The 27,150-nt window shown below is 42.2% G+C and overlaps 1 protein-coding gene across 8 annotated transcripts in view; it reads right to left on the bottom strand.

Annotated features, from left to right (window-relative positions):
- THSD7A (thrombospondin type 1 domain containing 7A) overlaps positions 1-27,150 on the bottom strand; it is a 421,600-nt gene that overhangs the window by 153,770 nt on the left and 240,680 nt on the right. For all 8 annotated transcript variants that reach the window (XR_009758098.1, XM_061586309.1, XM_061586305.1 and 5 more), the window contains 5 exons: positions 22,285-22,533; positions 13,744-13,925; positions 10,806-10,874; positions 8,881-9,036; positions 1,283-1,486 (listed from right to left, as the gene is read on the bottom strand). Coding sequence is in view for 7 of the 8 variants with exons in the window: in XM_061586309.1 (XP_061442293.1) it covers positions 1,283-1,486; positions 8,881-9,036; positions 10,806-10,874; positions 13,744-13,925; positions 22,285-22,533 (860 nt within the window). In the remaining variant the exon portion in view is untranslated. The remainder of the gene's footprint in view (positions 1-1,282; positions 1,487-8,880; positions 9,037-10,805; positions 10,875-13,743; positions 13,926-22,284; positions 22,534-27,150) is intronic.

Below are 27,150 nucleotides of genomic sequence, written 5' to 3'. Positions count from 1 at the left end.
AATAGTGATTTGGACTAATCTGAATCCAGTCTTTGTTTTCTGATAATACCAGATCTACATTAATTACTGGAACATGCCTACTAACTTTTGCCGCCCTGGGCTCCTGCTGGAGGGAAGGGAGGAGTATAATAAAATAATAAATAAATACACGTTTGTTTCTAACCATAACTGCTGTCCTGACTCCTGACCAGAGAAGCAGACTCAGGACTTAAAGATTGGGTTTTGCACAGTTTTATTCCACAGTTAGCACAGGAACATAGCATCAAAACATGCTAGGCATGAAACAGGATACAGAACACCAGCAAGTACAACTAGGCTGTGGAAGCAACAGAAAGTTGTCACAACAAAGCTCTCACCCCAAGAGCTATTTACTCCAAATAAAAGAGAGAGGGTGGGCCCTCTACTTGCACGAGCTAAATCTAGCACTTTCCAGTCTTTGAAGCATGGCGGGAGCTTCTCCTGGAGAAAGAGGATAATTTCTTAAGCTGTAACTATATCTTCTCCTGTCTGCATAACCTTGGGGAAACTTGTCAGGTCTGACTCTGTGAGAGATTGCCCCTTTTTATCTCTCTGGAAATGTCCAGCAAATTCATTAAGGCCTGGATGTTCAATGAATAAGTCTGGGCTAGGTGCCAGCGATTATGGTAGACTATATTCCTTACTCTCTGCTGCAGGCTTTCCTCAGCAGAAACACTAACAGGACCATTGGGCACAGGCCTAACAGGAGTTTCAGGAAGCATTTCTGGTGAGACCATCAGACCTTTCTCCAACATCCACAATCCGCTCCCCGTTCTCTCAGTCCTGCAAAATGTTCTCCATGGGGTCCATAACAGCTATTGTTTAATCAGACAACACTATGACCACAATGCAGAGGTAAACACATGCCACTGGTTGCTTTCTTTACAGTGTTCCTCAACCCATCCCTTTTCTTCCATTCAATGCAAATTGCATTTTAAAGAGCAGGCAGTTCAAAACACAGTGTTTCTCTATTCCAGGGATAGAAATATGGTGACCTCCAGATGCTGTTGGACTCCATTGCAGAACAATATCTGGAGGACAACATGTTGGCTAGCCCTTGCTATTCAGATGGAGAACAGTGGACTGCTAGAGCCAAAATAAAAATAAAGTTTCCTCTTGGTTTACATTCAGCTCCCTAATGCACAAGGTAGGAACTCAATGAATTGGGTCTTTTCTTTCTTTTCTTTTCTTATTTTTGCTAGAAAACACCTATTTCCCAGAACAAATGAATGAGGAACCATAGAAAATTGGCAGACAAACCTACCATCACTGCTGATACAGATCACCTGTGGAACCTGAGTACCAGGACCACACTCCTTCTCGTTGTCTGGAATGCACTCTTCCAATCGTACTATCCTCCAGTCATAACAAGAAGGTTCTTCACATGGAATGGCTTCAAGCAGATGAGGGCAGTTGCCAGTGCCTCCTGTGGGTTCATTTGCGATGCGACGCTTTCTTAGTTTAAAACCTTAAGTATGAGAATTAAGAAACAATTATCACTGTGATTTTCATACATGAGGTGTAACTGCCATTTTCCATTCACATTTTGAACTGTGTGGTTTCTTCCAGGTATTTTTATAAACAGCTCTAATAATTTGTTTGTTATAATACAGGACTTTATGTAATTAACATATCTGAAAAAAACAAAATATTCAGACCTTAAAAGCCTTAGAACTCGCTAATAAACTGCTGGCTTTTGAACTGTGTGTTCAAATATTAGTTAATATTATCTATGTTAGATAAATCTAAAGACACTTTTCAAGTGCAGTCCCTGTGTAGGTTGTGTAATGCTGGAGAAATCTTTGACATCTGTCTGGATACTTTTCATACACTTGAGGATGTGGACAAAATCTTTGTAGGCTGATCACCTGCGTGCTTGACCCTTGCTTTTCTCATGTCATGAAAGCAGTTATAGGAACCTTGCATTAGTAATGTTTTTAATGCTTCCTTGAAGGCAGGTTCCATCTAATCTAAACAGTTGTGGGACCTTTACGAAAGATATTCATCAAATTCCATCAAGTTTCTAGGATGGGCCTTGGGGTTTTTATGACAGTTCCAGTCCTTCTTGGATGGTAGGTTTCATAATATGTGATACCAGGGGATCTCTACGTGACATCATAGCTGTTGGCTTATAGTATCCTGCAGGTTCCATCTTATCCTCTTTGCAGTTTAATATCTATATGAAACTACTGGGGAAGATCATCCAAATATTTAGGGTCTGGATCAATCAATATGCTGATTCACAGCCAATTCTCAAGCTAAAATGATGAAACTGAGGTTATCATACTTTGGACGCATAATGAGAAGACATGATTCATTAGAAAAGATAATAATGCTTGGAAAAACAGAAAGAAGTAGAAAAAGAGGAAGGCCAAACAAGAGATGGATTGATTCCATAAAGGAAGCCGCAGACCTGAACTTACAAGATCTGAACAGGGTGGTTCATGACAGATGCTCTTGGAGGTCACTGATTCATAGGATCGCCATAAGTCGTAGTCGACTTGGAGGCACATAACAACAACAAAACCAGGGAGGCTATGGAGGTCCTCAACCGATGGCTGAGATTACTGAAGGGCTGGATAAAACCTAACAAACTGAAGCTTAATCCAGACAAGACATAGCTACTCATGATAGATTAGGGTATAGGACTTCACCATGTTTTAGGTGGGATTACACTCCCTCTGAAAAAGCAGGTTCATCATCTAGGCTCCATGAACCAGCTATGCTACTGGATTTCCAGGTGGATGCTTGCCATCTGCGCCCATTCTTAGAGAAGACAGAAAGTGACACATCTAAGTTACCTATTGTTTGGACCATTGTAACATGTTCTAAGTAAAGCTGCCTTTGAAAAGCATCGAGAAACTACTGCTACTGTAAAAACACTGCAGTGAAAGTTCAGACTGGCCCAAGTCCTTTGGCAAACTTCCTCCTTTTGCAGCTCCAGTTGCACTGGCTGCCTGGCCATTTCCAGTCTCAATTGACGATACCAGTTATCACCATAAAGCCCTAAATAGTACAGGACCCATCCTCTGAGATCAGCCAGGAAGGCTCTTTTAATTCTCCTGCCAGTACATTTGGTGAAGATGCATTTGCGGGTCTTCTCCATGGCTGCCCCAAGGTCCTGCCCCAGGAGACCCATGTGACTCTCTCCTTGCTGTATTTCCAGAGCCTCTTTTTTTAAAAAAATAAAATAAAATTCTAGCAGTCATTTAATTTGTCTGGTGAATTTGTTGTTTTATAATCAACCATCTATCTCTATAATTTTTGTAATACTTTTAATGTCTTTTTTAAAAAACTGTTATGATTTGTTTTTATTTTAAAAATTGTTTTATCTTTATTTTTTTGGATTGGTAGCTGCTTTGGGCATTTTATGCTAAAATAAATAATGCACGGTGATCACACAGAGGATATTTGTCAAATTGCAAGTCTGTTCATTATTACCCAAGAGAAAACCAACAAATCAATCACTAATCAATGAAAAGGAGATTGTATTCTATTTTTTCTAAGCAACTTCAGCAGCCATCTACATACACTAGGACAAATATGAGTATAATCAGGCAGTACTCGGCCTGTTTGAAATCCTTTTACTACAGAGTTTTTTCCTTTAAAATATCTTGTTTTCTAAGCTATAGTATTGGAGAACAAGAATAAATTTACCCTGATTTCCAGCAAAACTGCCCTGTAAGCTTAGGGACTTACTTGAAGGGAGCAAGGTGGCCAAGGTAGTTTGAAGATGGAACTCAAGGTTTGCACTGAGACTGGATATAAAATTTCCAAAATACATATTAGGGCAATATCTTTATTAAACCAACCAATGCAGCAGGCTAGATGGGAAAAATGTAGAGGAAGGGGGAAAGGCTCTCTCTCCCCTGCCTTGTATTTTGGCATCCACCCTAGTGAGGAGGAGGATTACATATAAATGTAATGATAATAATAATAATAATAATAATAATAATAATAATAATAATAATAATAATAATAAAATTTCCTGCCCTTCACCAGCAGGTCTCCTAGCGGTGGGATGAAAATGAAATGGACTGCCTTCAAGTCGATTCCACCTTACGGGCGACCCTATGAATAAGGTTTTCATGGTAAGTGCTATTCAGAGGTGGCTTATCATTGCCTTCCTCTGAGGCCAAGAGGCAGTGACTGGCCCAGGGTCACCCAGTGAGCTTCATGGCTGTGTGGGGATTCGAACCCTGGTCTCCCAGGTCATAGTCCAACACCTTAACCACTACACCACACTGGTTTTCTAGGGTGGGTTACAACAACTTAAAATTCAGTATTAAAAATAGTTAAAACAAATTACAGTCGCAGGAATAGGGTGGGTCCTCAAATATCTCAGGTGTCATCTCAAGGAAGGCAGTTGATGAAGAATTCTGCAGAACTTGAAAGCCTGCACACTATTTTGTGACTCTTTGGTTGGTCTAATGACTTTTTTCATTGGCCTATTACATATTATGGAATCTTTCTAATGGGCCAACATGGCTACTTTAGGACATAAAATGTTATTGCTTCAGCAAAAGCCCATTCAGTTTCCATACTCAAATCCTTCCAGAGATTATGACATTTATTTGGCAATGGTGTGTTTTGTGTCAGTGGTGAGCACCATAATATCTTTAAAAAACCCTTAGCTACATAATCTGTCGACCAAACATGTCTCATTGCTTCACTCAACTCACAGTTCTTGAGGCTGCTGCTAGGGCAAGATTAGACTGTGAGTAGTGAGTGAGGAGATCATCCAATGGTCAGTCTTGACTACTCAGAGAAGAGCACAGTGAAGGGAGCTGGCAGGGTGAGTGGATGGGAAATAAGACAAATGCTGAGCTGTCTAGATGGTAACTGTGAGAGTGGGGAGCTGGCAACCATTTGAGAAAACTGGACTGTGGAGGGAGGGGAGCATCTGAGTGTCAAGGTTTACTCACTTGTTTAAATTAGTAGTTCAAGGTTGTTTTTCTGTCTGCGGGCTTTTAAGGCAGCTAGCAAAGTTAAAAACCATTCAATTAAAATAAGCTGACAGAACAAAATGAAGCAAGACTAATGGATGATTCCTGAGTGGTGGAAAGGCACTTTGGGAATTCAGAAACATATTTTTTGTATACAAAAAAAGCACAATAATCTGAGATTGTGACAACTCAAATGTCTGAGAATTTTCAAGTTTGTTTAATTTTTTTAATATATATATATATTGGCATCAGAAATGTGATTTTGTATATGCTATCCATTTTAAAACAAATATATTTGCATCACCTTTGTTTTCTAAACATTATTTTTCTACCTCTGAGAAGACAGGCTGCTCAAGTAGGTCTCTGGTGGTAACACACAAATCCAGAAAACTTTGCTGTAAAAATGCAGTCCTGACTGTAGAGCAGGCATGGCACACAACCTGGGTCTTCAGTGCTCCATTCAAAATGTATTCAGGCCTCAGCTCATATTTTTGAGAATATATTTAGCTTTTTGTGATGCAGCTCTGGGGTGGAAAGTGGGCCAGTAAAAAGGGGGGAAAAGAATAACCGAATTTGAGGGGAAAGAAACAAAATGCAACAAAGGTGTAAGAAAACAGAAGCAGGAAATATAGATAAGATGAGGAAGGGAAAGATAAGGAAACAAAATTATGAGGGAATGAAGGATTATAAAATAAGATGAAAACACAAATACATTTATCACTAAAAGATAATGGGAAGGAAGAAAGTAGACTTACACTGCAATCCTACACGTGTCTACTCAGAAGTAAGTCCTATTGGGTTCATCGGGCTTACTGGTGGGTACAGGACTGCAAACTAAATAATGTAGGAAGAAAAGGATGGGATGTGGGGATTTTAAAGATTAAGGTAGTATGTTGGAAGTAGCAAATGAATGAGGGAAATGTTTATAATTACTACAGAATGTTTCTAATAAAGTTTACATAAACTGGTGAGGTCAATCTGCTTCCAAATTCGAAGGCAAAAGGAGGCCACCAAAATAGAGGAAGAAAAAGAAGATAGAATCATGCAAAGGAAAACAACTGATGTCTCTGTGGAACAACTGGCCTCAAGGTGGTAGAAAATTAGATTTTAATGTTTACAGTACCATCACTTTGTTCACAATGAAGCAGAAACATGAAGATTGGGAAAGGGCGAGAAGGTTTGTGGGTGTGCAAGCAGTTATGCCTGGAAAGAGACTTTTCTCTGTTGACCAGCCAGAAGATTAAAATAATTCTGGATGCTGACTTCACTACTTTGATTCATCTTGAAACGAGCCTAGTGTACCTTGGGCCAAACTAGGTGTGTGCTACTTTCAGGGGCTCTCAGTGTGGCTCTGCCAACGCCTTGCAGCCCCCTCCCAAAGGAGGCGAGCAGCCCACAAGCTTCTTCTCCCACACTCCAGCCCCTCCTGCCTATTAAAGTCTGATTTCAACAGACAGGTGGTTAGTGACAGATCTCCATGCAAATGACAGCAGGGAAGAAAATGAGACAGTGATAGTGTGAGGTGCAGCTGCGGAAGCAGAGATGGCAGATCAGATGGGGAGGAGAAGAGGGAAGCAGTGCAGTTGGCAGGACCTCCATGGCTGCCCAACTGTGCTGTCTGGTAAACAGGTGTCAGCCACATTCACATACAAAGTAGGCGAGGTCTGCTCTTTATGGAAAAAAAGGTGTGTGCAGAGAAGGGGTGAAAAATCTGACTTCCTCTTTCCTTTCCTCTCACCAATCTATATCTAAGCAATTTCCCCACCTCCACCTTTCATGGTTCGCTGCCAGTATGGTGGGCTGGCAGGGGGGGGGAACAAAACACTTAAAAGCTATAGAGAACGGGGAGGTAAGGCAAGGGAGGGGCTGATTTCATTCCAGGAAATACAAAAGGTCTCTTTGGTGCAGGAACCCATAGCTCTCTGGATGTCGTTGGACTTCATCAGCCCCGGCCAATGGTCAGAGATTATAGGTGTTGCAGTCCAGCAGTATCTGGAGGGCTACAGATGACATACCTCTGGTGTAATGAGTACATGTTCCCACTCTTGCTTTATATGCAAACTTGACAAAAGTGTTTAATATGCACATGGCTGTTCTGTACATCTAGGTCAGCTCTTTAACATGGCTTCTACACAACTCCAGCTAGAATCTTACTGTAAATTCCTGGGGCAAATTATTATGGTGTGCTATAATTCACTGCAAGGAATGAAATGTTCTGAAGAGCAAAATATTTTACTGGAAGCTAAATGTTTGGCTATTTATGAGCACAAATCATTCCAGATGGATGGTGTCAAAAATGTCCTATGTCCATGAGGATTGCTGTTTGTGAGTGAAGGTGACTTTCTCTGCAAAAATATTTTCCCCTCTAAAATATTGACTTATCCACCCTATTTTCTGACTTGCATCTACTAATCTCCAAAGCACTGCAGCAGTCTCTTAACGCTCTATAAGATTTTATTAAACTTATTTGGTAGCTGAAATATTTTGCTATTAAGGAAACTCTCCACTTGAAATGACTAAGTATTGTTTATAAATCCTACTCTCTATAAAGATAAGAATCAGTTATCTTTTTTTAGTCTATAAAATGAAACACTTGCATACAGTTCCAGCACAAGTAGCACCAGTATATCTATATACTATGAAATTCTATGTTAGCAAAACCTCTTCATAGATGAGAAAAGGGCCATAACTCAGTGGTAGAGCACCTGCTTTGCATGCAGAAGGTCCCAGGGTCAAGCATCTCCAGGCAGGGCTGGCCCCAGACATGCCGGGACCCTTGGGCACAAGCCTGCCCCAGGCCCCACCACTCCCCTTCCATGATTCGTGGCAGGATCGCACGCCCTGCCATTCCCTTGCTCAACCTACCTTTCTCAGCTGTTCTGCAGTTGCACACACAGTGCTGCCCTTAGCAAAGATGGTGGCCAAGGTTTCCCTAAGGTGCTGAAGCCTCTGCCCCCATCTTGGCTCATGGCAGGGATGCATGCGCAACTGCAGAACTAGATAGGTTAAGCAAGGGAATGGCGGAGCTCCGAAGCTCTCGCCGTGTGATCCACAACAGCGATCCTGCCGCAAATTGCAGAAGGGGAGCAGAGGGGCCCTCAGGGGCCCCTGTGGTCCCAGGAGCCCTCGGCCAGTGCCCCACCTGGCCGCCCTTTGGAACCGGCCCTGGCTCCAGGTATGTTCCCTGTCTAAAACTCTGGAGAGCAGCTGCCAGTCAGTGTGTATAATACCTGAGCTAGATAGGCCAATGTTCTGACTAAGTACAAGGCAGCTTTGATTCTTGTTCTTTGGGGAGGACAGTAGCTCACTGACAGAGTATCCTCATTGCAGCCCCCAGCATTTCCAGATAGGGCTGGGATAGACCCCCTTTTGAAACCCTTGGGAGCTGCAGCCAGTCAGTTTAGACAGTTCTGAGCTAGACAAACCAGTGATCTGACTCTGTGTAAGGCAGCTTCCTATATTCCTAGGGGAAGGAACCTGATGACACTGCTTTTGCTTTCATGTAAAGCATGGCTAGGGGAGTTGAATTTATGAAGGAGGGCTCTGGTGTGCTTTTCGGAGAAGCTATAAGGTGCAGAGTATTTATTAGGCCTAAGATTCAGAATCCCAATTTGTTTTGAGCTATATCGCCCTGCTTCAAAGGAGTATTTGCTGCCAACCATGGCTACATTAAAAGAAGCTACTGTCATAAGGTTCTGAAACTAAGGCAGTAATGCCTGTTTGCATTCTTATTTTATATCAACAACACACATTATAGTGCATCAGATTTTGGTAGAATGGCCCTTGTGGCTGCACTGGCCTTACTTTTATCTGTATACAAGTCTTATGTCAAAATTGGCTTAGAGCTCAAACATTATGCTTCTTTAGCTCCATATGCAGTAACTGTAACTAACATCATTTTGCAAAATGTACATACCCTTTTTGGCTTGCTGGTCATCACAGCTTTCAAATGTACATGGCCCCCAAGCTGACCAGCCTGATACCTCACACTCTATGGGACATGGAATATAACATAACTGAGTTGTGCTAGGTGTAAGGCCCGTGCACAGTTTCCAATCCACAGGTTTGGATGCTATAGAGAGGAAAAAGACAACATGATAGGATTTTTATTTACACATGAATGAAGCTCTACTTCAAATCAACACTGCTACTAATAAGAAAGTGCCTTTTCATCTCTTTAATCTAGTCTTTCTGAACCTGGTGCCCTCCAGATGTTGAAATGGGGGGGGGCAGCAAGCAGAGCAAATGCACATCAGAGAGAGGGACTTTTGGAAATCTTCACAGATATTGTTGTGTTTCCAAGGATTCTTTTTTTGCATTCCATGTGATGAAACCATGTCTACATCACATCAGCAGTTACATGACTTTCAAAGGGCTAGTTCAGACTACCTAAAAAGTGCATGTGTGAAGTGCACCCAGTAAAAGAAGAAAAGGAAGCTTGAATGCATCCCTGTATGCTGCATACCTTCTTGAGCTCCTTCTCTTTCCTGCAGGAGGGAGAAATGACAGGCGCTGTGTGTGTAGCCCAGCAGAATTAATAAAAGTCAAGAGGCTGCAACAGGTGAGGTATGAGAATTCCCTCCCTGTGTACATACATGCAGTGGCACAGAAAGTAGGAGCAAAGGGTGTCTCCTTAGAGAACTTCCCATGACTTCTCTTGAGGTAGGGGGCAGCACATCACACAAACTAGTGACACTTAAGAAACAAGAATTCATTTGCTAGATTCTCTAATAATAGACAGCCATAACTTTAGGGAGCTCATAAACTGTGAGGTAGCTTTATCAGAGATATACTGCCTCTGAACACCAAGGCTCCATTTTTAGGTTTTTGTTTTTTAAAAAAGAAAAAAATTGCTGTTTCAAGCCCAGATTTGTGAATGTCGCAAGCTATAGTGACATCTCTAGCCAAAACCATTGTGTAATATCTTCTACTTGCACACTTCCACTTTAGCAGATTTATGGAAAAGGGCCTATATGGAAGAAGGTTGTCCATATGCTAAGAAAACCACCTTACTCTAGGAAATCCTTTACTTTAGGAGCAGAGTCTGCACTGAAATTGCATAATTTATTGCTCCACAAAGTGGCTCACAACATAAATATATAACCAAATACAATATAAAACCATATACAATATCCATTTCTAAGAACACTAAAACCTAATCCCAGCACAAAAATTAACAACACAACAATAAAAATGGAATTTCAATGGACTTTGGCATCACCCCCAATTTATACTCTTGTCATATATTAAACCTTAAAGGCCTTAAAAAAAAGTCTTCAGGGTCCAAGGCTACCAAGAATGAAGCCTACCTAACACCCAATTGAATTTCATAGTTGCGGGGCCACCTGTGGGAAGGTCCTATTGGGAACAACCAAAAGCTCTCCACACCAGGGCTAGTCAATGTGGAGGCCCCAGAGATTGTTGGGCTACAAATTCCATTATTCTTGACTGCTGGCTATGCTGGCTGGGACTGATGAGAGCTTGCACCCCTGCTTTCATTCCAATGAAAGTAACCTTCTACTTTCTGAATTAAGGTTTTTACACTGTAGAAGGCACAAGCCACAATGTTCACGAGGATTGACTAAATGCATTCAAAGAAATATGAGGAAGAAATTCCTAGTTTATCCATATTAGTCCATCAATGCTGTATAATCAGTTATTATGATCTTTTATTATTCTTTTTAATAACTTCAAACTATGTGAAAGCCCACAAGTTCAGAAGCAGAGAAACTTTTATAGAGTTGTGTGTCCTCTATGCAGCCAACATACTTTTCTCAAAAGGGAGAGTCAGTCCTTAGACGAGTTGCATTGAAACGTCAGACTAAAGCCTTAATTACATACCTGTTATTTCAAAAGTGATTGATAGAAGTGGTGCAGCACTAGCCCTCGATGTGCTCTGTGACTGACTTTCTGAAATAGCAGGGATAGAGACCACCATAAATACAAGCGAATGGAGGGTTTTAATACAGCCTAAGACAGAATGAGCTGCTTAGAAGACACAGCTTACACTGAAAATATGGAATTTCTAAAGGCTACAGTGGCAGATTTTCCCCCTTTATGGTTGTCATTCCCTAGTTTAACCTGAGCTGATCAGCACAGATTGCCAGAAAAATACTGTGTGTTTGTGTGTCTGCCTACCAGTAGCATAGTGGCAAATTCAGAAGTACAGGTTCCCTTCATGTTAGTCATAGTCATGCCTCCCCCACTTTTTGCTACTGGGTTACGAATGAGATCCTTTTTAAACCTTCTCCCACAACAACAGATATCCCTAGGAGCCAACCAGCATGAAAGGGGAGTGTGTTAGCTGCTGAGAAGAGTATTCTCAGTGGCTGGCTCATCTCCTTTCACTTTGATTAGCTCTAATCTGCAGGAAAAGACAAGCAAGCATGTCAGAATACTCTTCTCAGTGACTAATGCACTCCTCTTTCATGCTGATTGCCTCATAGGATGCTAGAGACATAAGACCCTGCTCCGAAAAAGTAAGAGGTCTAAGACCCCGAGACCCTGGATGACTTACACCCCTGCTCCCTACGTGTGTGCATGTGCACACGTCTGCCTGTGCATATGTGCAAGCCTGTCTTCCTGTGGGCGTGAGACAGAGAGTAGGTGTGGAATGGTCACATCATCTTGGAATAATACATAGGAATCCCAGTATAGTGGTGTCCACACACCATGTGGTGTCCTCCTGCCTACTACAGCTTTGTAAACTTAAGCTCAATCTTTCCATCTTTATTAGTCAAAATAAACAGATTAATTGAGGTAAGCTTCGGTTTTCCTATCACATTCCAATAAGGATAGCTTTCATGCCAGTCTATACAAGAAAAGGCATCAAGATCTACTGAAATCCTGATCCCTTTGGAAATGCGGGCCTGTTGATGGCTTTATTAATGTCTTTCTTTATACAAGACTAATGTCACCTTCTCAATGGCATGAACATTTTGATTTTGTCCAGTGATTGGCCAATTGTCCTGTCTTCTCTGGGTTCTGTATTATGCAAATTATGCACTTCCATCATTATTGGGTAGAGATGTGTACCCCATACAGAATAAGAACTAGTTTAATCCAAATACCTAGATCAAAATTGGCACTTCACTATCTAGACTTCTCAAGTAATGTCTCCATGTACAAAGAGTCACATGTGCATGGGCCATGCTGTCGGTCTCTAAGCATCACTTATATTTGAAACAAGCCAAGGACACGTCTGTGGCTGCATTTCTTTAACAATGAAAGTGGGTGTTTCAGGCCATTCAAAACTGTGAGCTAAGATGAATTTATTCAAGTTTATTGGGGTTTTATAAATTATTTTAATGCTTTAAAGAAAACATTCTGTTGTATCATACAATTGCTTCACTTACTTAGACCATTTCACTTGCTTAAAATGCAATCCACCACTGGGAAGTTCTCCTATGCAAATCCCATTGAAATTAATGGAGATTGTAATGAGTTATCAAAAGTTTGTAACCTTGTACAATTCCCTTGTACAATACAATTTCAATAGGGGTACATACTGAGAAGAAAGAGTCTGTTTTTACAATCTGTTAGAATACTAGGTCCATGACAGGGTGGTCTATGTAGCCTTTTTATTTTGCAATTTCCACAGACGCAACATACCCATGGCATATTTCTCAGTTTTGATAAAATGTGCTTGTAACCTTAACACTGCCTTCACCAACCTGGTGCCCTCTAGATGGTATGGACTACAACTCTCATCAGTCTCAGCCAACACGGCAATGTTGGCTGGGGATGATGGGAATTGTAGTCTAAAACATCTGGAGGGCACCAGGTTGGCAAAGGCAGCCTTAAGGTGTGGAAGGCATGCAAAGAGGTATATCATAATTGCATATTGCTAAATGAGATTGTTGTCCACTATAGATGGAAGAAGTGGGGGACAGGCTCAAGTGATTGTCAGGTAACATAAGCAATGTAAAGATAAACTTTACATTTAAATGAGAAATTGAGCTACTGAAGAACTACAAATTGATTTTGAAAAAGGAAAGGTTTTTCTTTCTGATAACACTTATCATTAGGCTGCTCTCATCTATTTCAAAAGGCTAGCATTGTGCTGCCCCCGAAATGTAGATCCTATTGGTAAAAATCAGATCCTATTGATCCCAGACATTATCTGGATCACCAGCATGGAGCTGCATTGCATAACAGAATCATTTAGATCAATGGCAAGACCCTTTATGCATGGTTACAGGACTTGTGGCCAAGCAAATGAGATGGGCTAGAATTCAGTGCCAGAACACGTGCTTTGTATGCATAATATATCAGGACCAATTCCTAGAATGTGCAGTTAAAAGGTCTTAGGTGCCTGAGCCCCTGAAGGCGCTGAGTTAAAACATATGCCTTTTCTCTCATTGGACACATGAAGGAGGAGCTTCATTGTTCATTCTTAACATTCAGTTGAGAAACAATCCCTAATCAAAGGTAACAACAACAACAATATACCACTGATCGAAGTGTTTCACATGCTTTATATAGTTTGAATCGTTACAATTACCCGGTAAAGTAGGTTATTGTTCCCCATGTGGCAGATGAGGGGAAATGAGGTTAAGAGAGAGTGGCTTGTCTTAATGAATTGGTGGCAGAGATGAGACTCAAACTGGAGACTTCCTGATATGTACCTCAATCTCTTAGGCACTATGCTCTCTGTTTCCACAAATACCATAACAAAAAATGTATATCTTATAAATGAAATGTTATTTTAAAGGAATTGAAAAAGATAATGGAAGGTTTAACTTTTATGCTAATTCATTTGTCAGTGCTTGAAGCATACCTTCTTTTTCCTTGAGAGTATTTAAATAGGAGAGGAGATTTTCATTAGCTTGCACACAATAAACCTCCCGAGTCTGAATCCCACCTCCACACAAAGCTGTTTGATTTCCTCGACGTTTATCCTGTTGGCTAAGTAAAGGGTCAATGCGACATTCTGTCCATTCTGTGGTTCTCCAGCCATACCTGAATCAAAGAGATTATCAGTTGACAGACTAGCAATTTAAACACACACAAAAGCAATCTGTGTCATACACACACAACAGCAATCTGTATAATACTAATAATTACACAATGTTACAACAAAACAAATAAAACACATTATAAAAACATAACAATAAACAACAACAAAACAATAGCAATACCACCCCCACACAGCCACAGAAAGGTTTGACAGCATAGTAACAACACAACATCTTCTCAATCTATCAAATGCCCAGGAGAAAAGATATGTCTTTACCTGGCACCAAAAAAAAATGTCAATGACGGGGCCAGGTGGACCTCACTGGGGAGCATATTCCACAGATGGGGAGCCACAACTGAAAAAGGCCCTCTCCCTTGTCACCACCCTCTGAACTTCCCTCAAAGGGAAGACCTGGAGAAGGACCTCAGAGGAAGATCTGAGGGTCCACGTAAGTTCATATCAGGAGAGGTGTTCCAAAAGATATTGGGGTCCTGAGCTGCAAAAACCTTTATAGGCCAAAGCCAGCACTTTGAATTGGGCTTGGAAGTGTATGCAGCCAAAGCAATTGGAACAGGATAGGTGTTATATGCTCTGTTTGCCTTGAACCCGTCAACAATCGAGCAGCTGCAATCTGCACTAACTGAAGCTTCCAAACTGTTTTCAAAGGCAGCCCCACATGAATAATCCAACCTTGCAACAATCCAACCTTGAGGTTACCAGAGCATAGTTTACTGTAGCCAGGTTATTCCTATCTAGATAAGGTCGCAGTTGAGCCACCTGCCTAAGCTGATGGAAGGCACTCCGCACCACTGAGGCCTCAAGCAACAGCAGTGGATCCAGAAGAATCCCCAACTACGAACCTGCTCCTTCAGAGGGAGTGTGACCGCATCTAGAGCAGGCCATACACCACTTAGCCAGTCAGAGGAACCACCCACCAACAGCAGTCTTGTCTGGATTAAACTTCAGTTTATTGGCCTTCATCCAGTCCATTATCTCAACTAAGCACTGATTCAGCACATCCACTGCCTCACCTGCAGAAGATGAAAAGGGGAAATAGAGCTGTGTGTCATCAGCATACTGATGACAATGCACTCCAAAACTCACTATGACCCCATTCAGCGGTTTCATGTAAACCTTCCTCTTTCAACAAGCCTTGTAAATTGAGACCTTATCCCAGTCTGCATCTGTGTTGGAATTGCTTTTTAATATATTTTTAAACCTTTTATTAAAAAAACAATATGTTTTTAACCTTTTTAAAAAGATGTCTTGAAAGCTTTTTTAAAAAAACATGTTTTTAAAGATGTTTTGTTTTAATGAATTTTAAAGTCCGTTTTTATGATGTTTTCAACTGTTTTTAGTGCTTTTGTTTGCTGCCCTGGGCTCCTGCTGGAGGAAGGGCAGGATACAAATAAAATAATAAATAAATAAATAAATAGTGTTAAACAATATTGGGGACAGAACTGACCCCTGCAGGACCCCATACTGGAGAGCCCATGGAGCTGAGCAATGCTCCCTAAGAACCACATTCTGAAGCCTGCCATCCAAGTAAGAATGGAACCACAGTAATGCAGTGCCCCCAATACCCAACTCGGACAGTTGTCCCAGAAGGATACCTTGATTGATGGCATCGAAAGCCACTGAAAGATCAAGGAGGATCAACACAGTCACACTCCCTCTGTCCCTCTCCCAGCACAGATCATTGTACAGGGCAACTGTCCTGCCCAGAGATGAAGGAACCAAACTGAGGCCAGGTTTGTTCTGTTTCTCATTTTATTAATGTGATGGTCACATCCAAAGCAGTGCACTTCATAAACCTGTCTACCCTGACTCACTACTTTCTCTAACTATTCTACTTAAACAGTCTCTGAGGCATTTGGGAAGAGTTGACTCGGCACTAGAAACTGGGAAGGCACCTGTTTAAGTAGGGAAGGTCTTCGTGCATAAATGACAGCTCTGGTGGAGTTCCACCCTCTGAAAGTCTCTTTTCTCTTGCCTCCTCACACGGGGCAAGGGGGGGCGAGCCTCCAGCAGACCATCCAACAGCAGGGCTTTGCTAGGTGACAGCACAGACTCTGGAAGTGAGATGCTGGTTGGCGGGGAAGCATTTGAAGAGCCAGGCAGGGATTCATGCGTAGGTGGGGTTGATGCATGAAGGGTCGCTTCCCAACAGTTCAGGCAGGGAACTCACAAGCAGGGCTGGACCTGCATTGATGGGGGTGTCAGCCGGGGAAGTCTGCGGGCTGTCATAGCCCCCCTCTTCCAACACCCCCAGGATCCTCGTCCTTGTCTGACTCCTCTCCCTGATCTAAATCTCCCTGTGCCTAGGGCGCAACATCATCCCCCCATGCTCCATCTCCCCCCAGCCCCTGGGCTTGGTCTTCTCCGGGTAGGCGTCATGGAACTGTCTCACCAAGTTCAGTGCGTGGACGTTGTCAGCTGACTCTCACAAACGCTCCATCTGGTTGTATCCCTTCCAGTGGATCAAGTATTGACATCGCCCTCAGCGCTTCTGCGAGTCCAAATTCTGCTCCACTTCATATTGCTCTTGCCCATTCACAGCTATGAGGGGTGGAGGCACCTCAAGTACTCTGTGGGGATCAGGAGGATGCTCTAGGGTAAGCAGGGAGTGATGAAACACTGGATGTATCTTGAGGGAAAGAAGCAACCTCAGACGAAAAGCCATTGGATTGATCTGAGCCTCAACTTCAAAGGGACCCACCTTTCTGTCTTCCAGTTTATGACATTGCACCCGAGTAGGCAAATAATGCATAGATAGCCCCACCTTGTCTCCCACGCAGATTTCGGGCCCCTTTTGTCGATGTTGATCTGCAACTCTCTTGTAATCAGTCTTCGCTCTCTCTAACTGTTCCTTCAGCAACTGCTGCATAGCCCTTGCACAAAGTCCTCGGCTGCCAGAACGACAGGACTGACATGTGGAGCGGCAAAGGCTCAAGGGTGATATCCCAGGTTGGCAAAGAAGGGGGTCTGCTGCATGGTAGCATGCACTGCATTGTTGTAAGCAAATTCTGCTAGGGGCAAAAAGGACACCCAGTTGTCTTGCTGGTAGTTGACATAACAAAGGAGGTATCGCTCCAACGTGGCATTCACTCTCTCAGTCTGACCATCCGTTTGCGGGTGATGGGATGACAACAGTCTTAGGTCACTCTGCAAGAGTTCCCACAAAGCACGCCAAAACCAAGCCATAAACTGCGGGCCCCGATCCGAAATCAAACTGTCTAGAAGACCATGCAAATAGTAAACATGGTGCACATACAGTTGAGCCTTCTCTCGTGCATTTGGAAGTCCCGAGCACAGAATGAAATGAGACATTTTAGTAAAAGCATCCATCACCACCAACACCATTGTCTTCCCCTGGGAGGAGGGGAGGTCAGTGACGAAGTCCATAGTCACCATCTTCTAAGGACCCTCAGGTGTAGAGAGTGGTTCTAAGAGTCCTGCTGGCTGTCCCATGATGTGTTTGGCTCTGTCACAGGTGGAGCAGTACTGGACGTAGCGCTCCACCTCCCGCTTCATCTGTGGCCACCAAAACTCCCTGGCAATTGCTTGCAAGGTTTTAAAAACTCCAAAATGCCCAGCGGTTGGAGAATCATGACACTGACGCAGGACCTTGGCTCTCATATCCCCAAGGTGCATGTACATAGTGTTATAATGATACAGCAACCCCCCTCAATGTGAAGTTCTCTGCACTTCCAGGAGGCTGCCCCTGTAGTTCTGAACGCTTCTCCTTGACAAACAGATCTCGTTCTTGCGCCGAGTGCAGTTCCTCCACCCAGGAATCCTGGCCCACCCCTGCCACCATCTTCTCAATGGGTGTAAGTTGCGGCAGTCTCAGGGTCTGGTTCTCCAGATATTCAGGTTTGCGGGACACAGCATCTGCCCGCTTATTCTGCGCCTGGGGAATGTAATGGATTTTGAAATAGAAGCAAGTAAAGAATTGAGCCCAGCACACCTGTCTCTGGATTAACTTACGGGCGGTGTGGAGACTCTCCACATTCCAATGATCTGTGCGTACCTCTACCTAATGCTGCTCCCCCTCCAAAAGATGTTGCCAAGTTTCAAAAGCAATCCCGGATGGCCAGCAACTCTTTTTCCCACACGGTATAGTTTTGCTCAGAACCCATCAACTTCTGTGAAAAGTATGCACATGGCCTCAGAACTCCCCCCCCTCTGGGCTGGTTGTAAAAGCATCACTCTGATGGCCATGTCCGACGCATCCATCTCTACCACAAAGGGGTATGTAGGGTTCACATGTTGCAGTATGGGTTCAGAGGCAAATCGAACCTTTAGCTCCTTGAAGACTCCTTGCGTATCATCGGTCCAGTGAAAGGGACCTGAACCCTTCAGGCAGTCCATGAGGGGTGCCATCTTGTTGGAGCAGTTAACAATGAACCAATGGTAGTAGTTAGTGAACCCCAGGAACCGTTGAAGATCCTTCTTTATTTTGGAAGGCTGCCATGTGAGAATGCCGTGGACCTTGCCTGGGTCCATCTCTACTCCAGTGGGAGAAATGCAGTACCCCAAAAAGTCCAACATGGTTAAATCAAAGCTGCACTTCTCCAGCTTGGCGTAGAGGCGACGTTCCCTGAGACATTGTAACACCGCCCACACATGCTCATCATGCTGAGCTGGAGAGTCCGAATAGATGAGGATATCATCCAAATACACGATCGTGAACCAGTCCAAATAGTCCCTAAATATGTCATTTATAAAGCTCTGGAAGACCCCGGGCTATTGGATAGACAAAACGGCATGACCAAGTACTCAAACTGTCCATATCATGTCTTGAAGGCTGTCTTCTGCTCATCCCCCTCCTTGATTTGTACCAGATTGTAAGCCCTCAAATCCAAACTTGGTATAAACCTTGGGCGACTGCAGCTACAATGGCTTGGATCAGAGTACATTAGTTGAATTAAAGTTTCATTAAAATTAACATTACAAGTTAGCCACGGCGTGTATCCCATTGATTTCAATGGGAATGACGTGCAACTAACTACAATCCTATAACACTTACTTGAGAAGTAAGTCTCACTGAACTCTTGAACGTATCTACTTCTGAGTATATAGGTAAAGGCTATAGCACTGTTAATCTGAATGCAACCCAACAGTTTCTTCCATTTTAGAGAGGAGCTTTATTTACACTAAATGAGAGACAATTATTGAAAGAATAAATTGACTGACTGACCAACTGATTGATTGATTGACTGAAACCAACAGGAAGATTGCTGCCTGAACAGAAGCAAAATTGAGTGTCTGAATAAGCTGCTTCCACAATTCGAAGCTAAAAACAATGCAATGAAAACAAAAAAATCCAAGTTAAATACATATGCATTGAAAATGTTAGGAGTTGCATTGGGGGGAAATAAAATCTGCCTTTGATAAAAAAAATCTAAAAGTTTATCTTTGCACATCAGTAAACAACTATAGTTTCCCCCCCTATGTTCTCTCTATATATTCCTTTTTCATTGTCAAGATGATGGCAGTTTCTCTGGAATGCTCAGGCCTCCCTGCTGAGCAATGATGAATGATCAGAAGCTGCAAGCTTTCCAATCAGCCAGTGCACAAAGAAAAAAAGATCTGATACAAAGTTAAAAATCTCAATCAGCCTTATGAAGCGAAAGAAATGTCACAAGATACTCCACTCAACGAGTGCTTTAAGCAGATATCAAGGGAACCATTTCCACAAGCCACAAGAGATGGAGACTGATATTTCTTTTCTTCCAAGAAGAATGACAGTATCCCACAATCAATGACAGAGCAGCAAAATAACACATCAAAAATTGCTTCACTAAGGCTGCAATCCTATACGCACTAACCAGAGAGTTCAAGGGACTTACTCTTGCATAGACATACTTAAGATTGCGCTGCATTACTCACTTCCTTTCAAGAAAATAAAAGACAGTAAAAGGAGGGTAAAACCCAAACAGATCCTTTTGTTCATGTGCTAATATTAATCTCAATTAGAGCTGCACATTAAAGAAACTGTTTGAATCTAAATTACATGCTGCCATGTCTTCTGTTCTCTAAGCAGGGCTAATTTATTTACTGCTACTTTTAGATTTTCCCCCTACTGACCAGTTGCTGAAAACATCAGGATGCTTAAAGAATATTTATCAGCCTTGCACACAGATCAGGTCTTTTATCCCTCGGTATGTAGAATACTTCAGAGACTGAGAATTTGCTGTAAAATATTCTGTAAAAGATACTGCTCTTGTTTAACAATTACACTGATATGCTCCCAAAATCAAACTATATTGCTAGTTTGCTGAGATGGATATCAGTTGGCAATACACTGAAAATAAGGCAGACATCACTCCTCTCCCATATAAAAAAATGTAATTTCATTCTATATTATGGGCATACTTATTTCCTAGAAATAGAGGTTATCTTATTACATATAGACAACAGGATAAAAACTGACTGTTGCTTGTCACTTATGAGCCCTCTCTTGCCATTGGCTGAACTGCTGTGATGTCAGTGGGTGGGTATTATTTATTTATTTATTTAACTTTATACCCCACCCTTCTTCCCCAAGGAGCTCAGGTCTGCAAACACATCAATAATACTGCCACAGACCCCAACGAGAATCTCTGGCAAGGTTGGGAGAATGGAGAAGTGGTCACCGACATTGAGGACATTGCCAGAACTGATGAAGGAAATGAGGGAGTTACAGAGGATGTGTCACCAGAAGCCTTGAAGCCAGCTGCTGGAGTTACTGAGGAAGGCTCAGATAGCCTTTCCTTGTCTCAGCTGGCTGGTGAGGGCTCACTGCAGGCACCAAGGCCAAGCATAACAGCAGAAGAGAGAAGTGCTAACAAAAGCATTGGAACTTCTCAGGAAGAGGAAAATGAAAGTGATTCAGCAAAGTCAGAAACTGGTATGTCTCCAAGGTTGTGGAGGATAGAGAAGAGATGGTTACAATTAGAGTGATTTCATCCACCCCCTCCATTGTAGTCCATCTTGCAGCTTGTGCTGAAAAGAGTCTGAATTAATAGCACTAAGCACCCTCCCTATTTTTATGCCCTCCCTATATCTTTATATAAGAAGTAGCACTGCTTGTATCTGCTGTTGTGACAAGTCGCCTGTTGTCACTTCCAACAACTAGTTCCTGTTTGAATCCCTTGCATGAAATACTGAATCCCTGTTCTGATTTCAATAACAAAGTTTTGTGCAGAAAAACCCAGTCACTGAGTTTTGAGTCTGCTTCTCTGCTTGGGAGCCAGGACAAATACAATTAAAACTTTAAAAAAGTTAGAAAGTCTTTACAACATCCTCTTGTCCTGCCTGTGAACTTCCATGTTGCCCAGTGTTGGAAACATGATGTTACTTGCCGTTGAGTGTACAGGATGCTATATTTTTATATACCTCCATAACAATAACTTCGTGGTGTTTTTCTCAAGATTTAATTCTAAAATTTAACTGCAGCTTAAAAACTCAAAAATTCAAAAATATTGCAAGAACTAGAGTCCACAAAAATGATGACATTAATGTGATACTATTTTCTTCCAAAGTGTGGCACAGAAGAGTCATTCAATATGCATTCAGGGGGAGGGAGCTCCAACTGTTGCCACTACCACAACCAGAGGTTTTGAAAGGGAAGAAAGGGCTGTTTCCACCAAAATAACCACCACTAAGCATCCTTTTCCCAGGATTCCAAAATGAGCCGAGGTCATTTCACCCCCTCCCTATAAATTGTTGGAATGTTTCCCCACCCCTCCCCATTCACCACCTGTGAGTGGGGAAGCCATATTGGGTAACTGCTAATATAAATATCTGTGCTATGGATTTACTTTCTTTCGCCCTAAGTAAATGGTCTTGACTGACAAAAATATATGCCTTCTATCGCATACCCTAGAAGAAAATCAGATTGTTTTCTTACTTAAAGTAAGGCCAGATACATGTTGAGCTAGTGGCATGGAAGCACCAGTAGTAGTAGTATTTATTAGATTTCTATCCCACAGCTTCTTCCAGTGGAGCCCAGGGCAGCAAATAATACAAAACAGTACTACCGCTTCCGGCACCAATGGGAGAAGCCAAGGGTTATGTGGCTGCAGCAAATGCTGGAGCTTCCTCCGTGTCAGTGGTAATCCTACAGAAATAATGGGCTCCTCCCATAACTGTCCATTTATTTAAAATGTAGCTCTGGCCTTTCCATATCATGCCAATAAAACAGGAAGGAGGGGCCCTGCAGAAGCTTCTAGCCTGCTAGGATAACATGAGTCCCAGGTGTACACACAGCTGAAGGTGCACTGCTTTTTATGTATGCCACTTAGAAATGTGAATGATTAAGTGGTATATAAAAGTCTTAAATAAAATAAGCTCTAGGGATGCATTAATACTTACGTGATACATGGAGCCACTCCATCTCCTTGAGAAGCACACTGCTCTGTTTCTTCTAGCTCTGGACACTCGTTTTCACTGCCAATAGGAAACTGCTTAATGGTCCGTGTTCTTGTACGATTACCTTTAGGGGACATCATATCAAAGCATGTTTTGGAACATGGGCTCCATTCAGACCATTCTGACACCTGGCATTCCTTAGTGATGACACAAGACTGGAAGGTAATTGGCAACTTCTCTTGTTGGCAGAAGCTGTAAAACAGGATTAGGATATTCTGAAATGTATGCAGTTATGAATTTGTATGAGCACATTATGCACACTGCACCTTAAAATATTCCTTCTTGTACTTATAGCTTCTGGGAAATGAAGATTACTTCATGAAACAGACATTTCCACACTTTGTTCTGTAAATATAAACTAGCTAAGAATTAGATGAGAAGTATCTGTTCTTTCATTTGTAATAAGATATTAACTTGTTAATACTTTTGATTATATAGGCTGGATCCATGAGGAGTTGTATTAAGCACCCTCTTAGATGACAGTAGTCAGGAAGATGGAATGTACCTACTTATAAAGTAAAAATTGTCAGGGTGATAATTATAAATGCGTGTGTGTACAGCAGCATGCCTTTAACTATATATATTAGACCAATTCATTTCCAATTAGGAAACAAAATCTTAGTTCATTGCCAAACAGATGGTTTACAATTCTATTAGCCTTTCATGTGGGCCAGCTCTGATTAACAATCTCATTAAAAAAACTAGTTAATTCTTACATCCATGGCATAAAATACTTTTTACAGGGCCAAGCATTTCCATCCCTCTTAGTTTCTCTATTGCAATGCTCAAAGATCTTATGTCCATCACTTTCTAGAAGTGGGTATATAGATAAGCACAACTCCCTCACCCTACAGGGAAGGGACCCTTTCCTGTTCAGTGTGGGGGAAAGAGGAGAGTGAGTAATAATGGTACTGGTACACACACCCCAATCTCTGAGTAGTCCAAGACTTCCAGGAGTTCTTATGCTTACCCAAGGTTTGGTTTCCTTGAAATAAAGATCAGCAGAGATTGTGATGTTTTAGGATATATGGTTTATTCACACATATATACAACCTGAGCATAAGGTGGAGGGATTCTCAGCATTAACAGTCCAACAGATCTTGTGTCCCCATCAGGCTTCCCGAGAGGCACACCAGAGCCATGGATTGGGATTCATTTTACACATCTGAATCTGTGTGTTTCCAGCTTCACCTAGATTAAGACTAACACACGGGCCTCTTCCTTGCTCTAGGATAAGGCCAGCCAGGGAAGGAGGGGAGGAGGGCCTCTCTCCTGAAAGAGTTCCTATGGTATACATTGCTCTCCTGGCCAAATCTTTACATATGTTAACAGGGGCCACTTGACAAACTTGGCTAAACCCATTAGCCTATGAAAGGAACTAGTTTGACTCATGGGGCAGGTTTCTTTGTTACAACTCCACCTGTACCAGATCCAAATCAGACAATGGAAAGGGGCCCCAAAGACACCATCCATCCCAACCTGCTAATCCTAAAACAATATGTTGTGTGCCCTGTAGTAGCTGTGAGCCCCTGGCCAATGAGAACGACACTAATTGTCTGAGAGGTGGGATCATAAGAGCAGACGTTGGAGCAACTCCATGTCTGGAGTTTAAAAGGGATCTTAATCCATGGAAGCCTTTTTTTTTTTTGCTTATCCACCCATCACTTCTAGAAGACATTACCTAACCTTCTTTCCTGGGTAAACCGGCTGACTGTCAGCTGATGGCGCTGGAAAGGAATTTCACTAAATCTGGCCAATGTGGAAGCCTAGGCTTTTTGCTTTCCTCTTAGTAAAAGTGATCCTTCTTATCTATACACAAACCAGCTGATCAGGTGATGGTTGTTGATCTTAATATCACAATTGGCACTTGGGCACTGGGCAAAGATGATAGTTCAGAGAGGAAAGTCAACAGATAATGGATGTCCTATAACAACCCTCAGGGGTCTCCTTAATGGATCTTGGGAGAAAGTGCCATCAGATCCAGGAATGCATAAAAGCCTTCCTCTGGTTAACCCCTCCCCCCAAAAAAAGGTGGGGGAAGAGGTACAGAGGCAAATACATAATGGCACTGCTTCCAGCCACATCCCCAGCTGGTAGCTATAAATGCATCATGTTCACAGCTGTCCTTACACTACTTTTCCTCCCAGTATTACCCAACAAATAGGCTAGGTTTGGGCTGTCTGCAAAGTGCAGTATTCCTGCTCAGTTTATGCCAAATTCAAAGAAAGCTGTAAGCAATAAAGTTGTGGTCTGTTCTATCTTAGCTCCATGTGTCTTCCCTGTCCTCTCTCTCTTATGGCTCTCCATTGCAGCAGGTATTATATGTCATTGTTATATGTGTAACATATATGTGTTATATGCTTCCCTGGGCTCCTGCTGGGAGAAAGGGCGGGATATCAATCAATCAATCAAAAATAAACTGGCCTATCAACAAAACTGCAAAATGTTAAATGACAATCACCATTCAGATGAGGTTTTTTCCTAAAAAAATGTTGTTCTCTGCAGAAACTGTAACAGAGGTGGAAGTAACAGACGTACTTAAACAGGGGTATGCTGCCATACAAATAGAACAATAGAATAGTCTGCTTTTCCATGGTTCAGGTTACCAACAGCTTCAACAACAGCTTCTTCATGCAGCTAGGACTGCAGAAATCGCTACTAATAAGCATATAATCTCATACATACAGCTATATGTGATCCAATCAATAAATATTTGGAAAAAGACAAAAATATTGTGACTATCTGGATCAGCCTTACCCAATTTGATGCCCTCCAGATGTTTTAGACTGCAATTCTCATCACTGCTGACCCTTGGCTATGTTGGCTAGGGCTGATAGGAGATATAGTCCAACAACATCTAGAGAGCATCAGGTTGGGGAAGATTGATCTGGATGACAGGTCATGCATCAGCTTTTGGTGCCAGCAGATGCATCCACCAGCATGGGACCAGTGGCTATATATACGGAGATGAACTGATGAACAATGAGGTAAAAACAGGTTTACAGGGTTAGAATTGAAAATAAGATGACAACCAAATTCAATTGCTGATGAAACTGATTTGCTTTGATTCTGAAGGAATAAATTATTGAATTTCCGAGACTAATTTATAAGAGAATAGTTATGGGGAATCCAGGAAGAATGTTTTATTATAACAACTAGGGAACCCATTCCTATTTTATTACAAGCGAGAGTGTGCACTGATGGAGAGTATTGTCACATTTGTCAAAACTGCTGCTATTTAAGAGAAGAGATAAAAGCAAACTTATTCACTACTATTTATTTACATACAGCGTTTCATACTGCTTATATAATAGACAAATATGTGGAAGAATCAACAAAGTGCCAATCAAAATCTTTTCTTAAGCCTGCAATCCTTCACTAGGGAGTAACCCCCATGGAACACAGTAGAACTTACTCTACTTAAACATTCACAGGCCTGTGCTGCACATTATCTTAACTTTTTCCTTTTGACAGTACCCAAACAGGTAGCAATTAGAATAAGGAGGCCAAAAACACCTTAAATGCTGTGTCTTGCTCCACCATCTGCTTTAATTAAAAGCAAATGAAACAGGCTGCTGGAGCTAATTGCAAGTGGCCATCATCAAGAATTTGCTTTCATTCTAGGAGCAGCAGCAGAAGACAAGATTTTCAAGAACAAAACCAGAGAATGGGATCTCAGTCAAATAGGAGCTAATAGAGCTGCCTAAAGAAACTTTCATTGCCACACACTTCTTTAAACAAGACCAATACTGCAATCCTATGGGGTAAAGCTGGTAGGTACTGAAACTAAATCCCTTACACCTGTGCAACCCCAAGTCAGAATGACACAGTGAAGTCACAATGGTTTGTTGTTTTTGTTATTACAGTGTCATAATCTTGTACCTGTTACCGTCCAGAGTTCAGATCTCATCCCTTTGTTCAGGAAATGGGATCATGGGATCTAAGAAGGTGACAGAGTTGGGGAAGTACTTCCCCTCAGCACTGACCCCAGATGGCTCCACTTTGTCAGAAGCCCCAGCACATGAGAGTCAATCTTGCCATCACTTCCCCAGGTCCAGCTGTCTTCTTTACCGTCCAAACACTCCAACCCAGTGCCCATAGCAGAGCCACAGTTTCCTCAAAACCATCGGAACCAACATCTGCTAAAACAGGCAAAGCTCCTTTGACTGCAAGAGGCTTCTTCCAACAGAGGAAGAGCCATCCAGACTGAGATGGAGCTCTGTTTATGTCTCAGGGTAGAGACACACTTGTGCTTTTGCTGGCTTCAGTGAGTCTCCACCTCTGTTTTCTGAACATTGGGACACACAACACTAGGCAAACTCCACCCCTTTTTACTCTAAAACATCAGAAGCTGCAGCTCAAACATGTTTTATCTTTAGGTCAGCTTCACACAGTCTTCAAAACTTATTGGTCATCAACTCCGTTACTACTCCAGATGTGTGCAATGAAAATGCTTTGCTGTAGATTCAGGCAGACACAGTGATTGGCCCAACACTTTGCTGTGGGTGATCCTCATTAGCAGTGGGGAAAGGAGGTATTTCCAGCCCTGGGCAAATTCATTTGAAACTGCAACATCCACCGTGCCTCCATTCTGTCCAGATAAAACCTCTTCCATCATAATGAAGTTTCAAAGAACAAAGGATTCCATTTGTGGTAGAGTTCCATCCAGCATCTCCTAACTATCACTGAGCAATCAGGGAGAGCTACCCATTGCAAGCAAACTCTGAACATCTTGCTAGAGCCATCAACAAGCCTCCTGGTGTAGCATTTTCCCAGCCTCCTAATTTACGCAGACTATTAGTGAGAGCT

The sequence above is a fragment of the Rhineura floridana genome, chromosome 10 (assembly GCF_030035675.1).
Source record: "Rhineura floridana isolate rRhiFlo1 chromosome 10, rRhiFlo1.hap2, whole genome shotgun sequence".
Taxonomy (NCBI): Eukaryota; Metazoa; Chordata; class Lepidosauria; order Squamata; family Rhineuridae; genus Rhineura; species Rhineura floridana.
The sequence above is the reverse complement of the archived record's forward strand: the minus strand, read 5'-3'. Positions and strand labels throughout refer to the sequence as shown.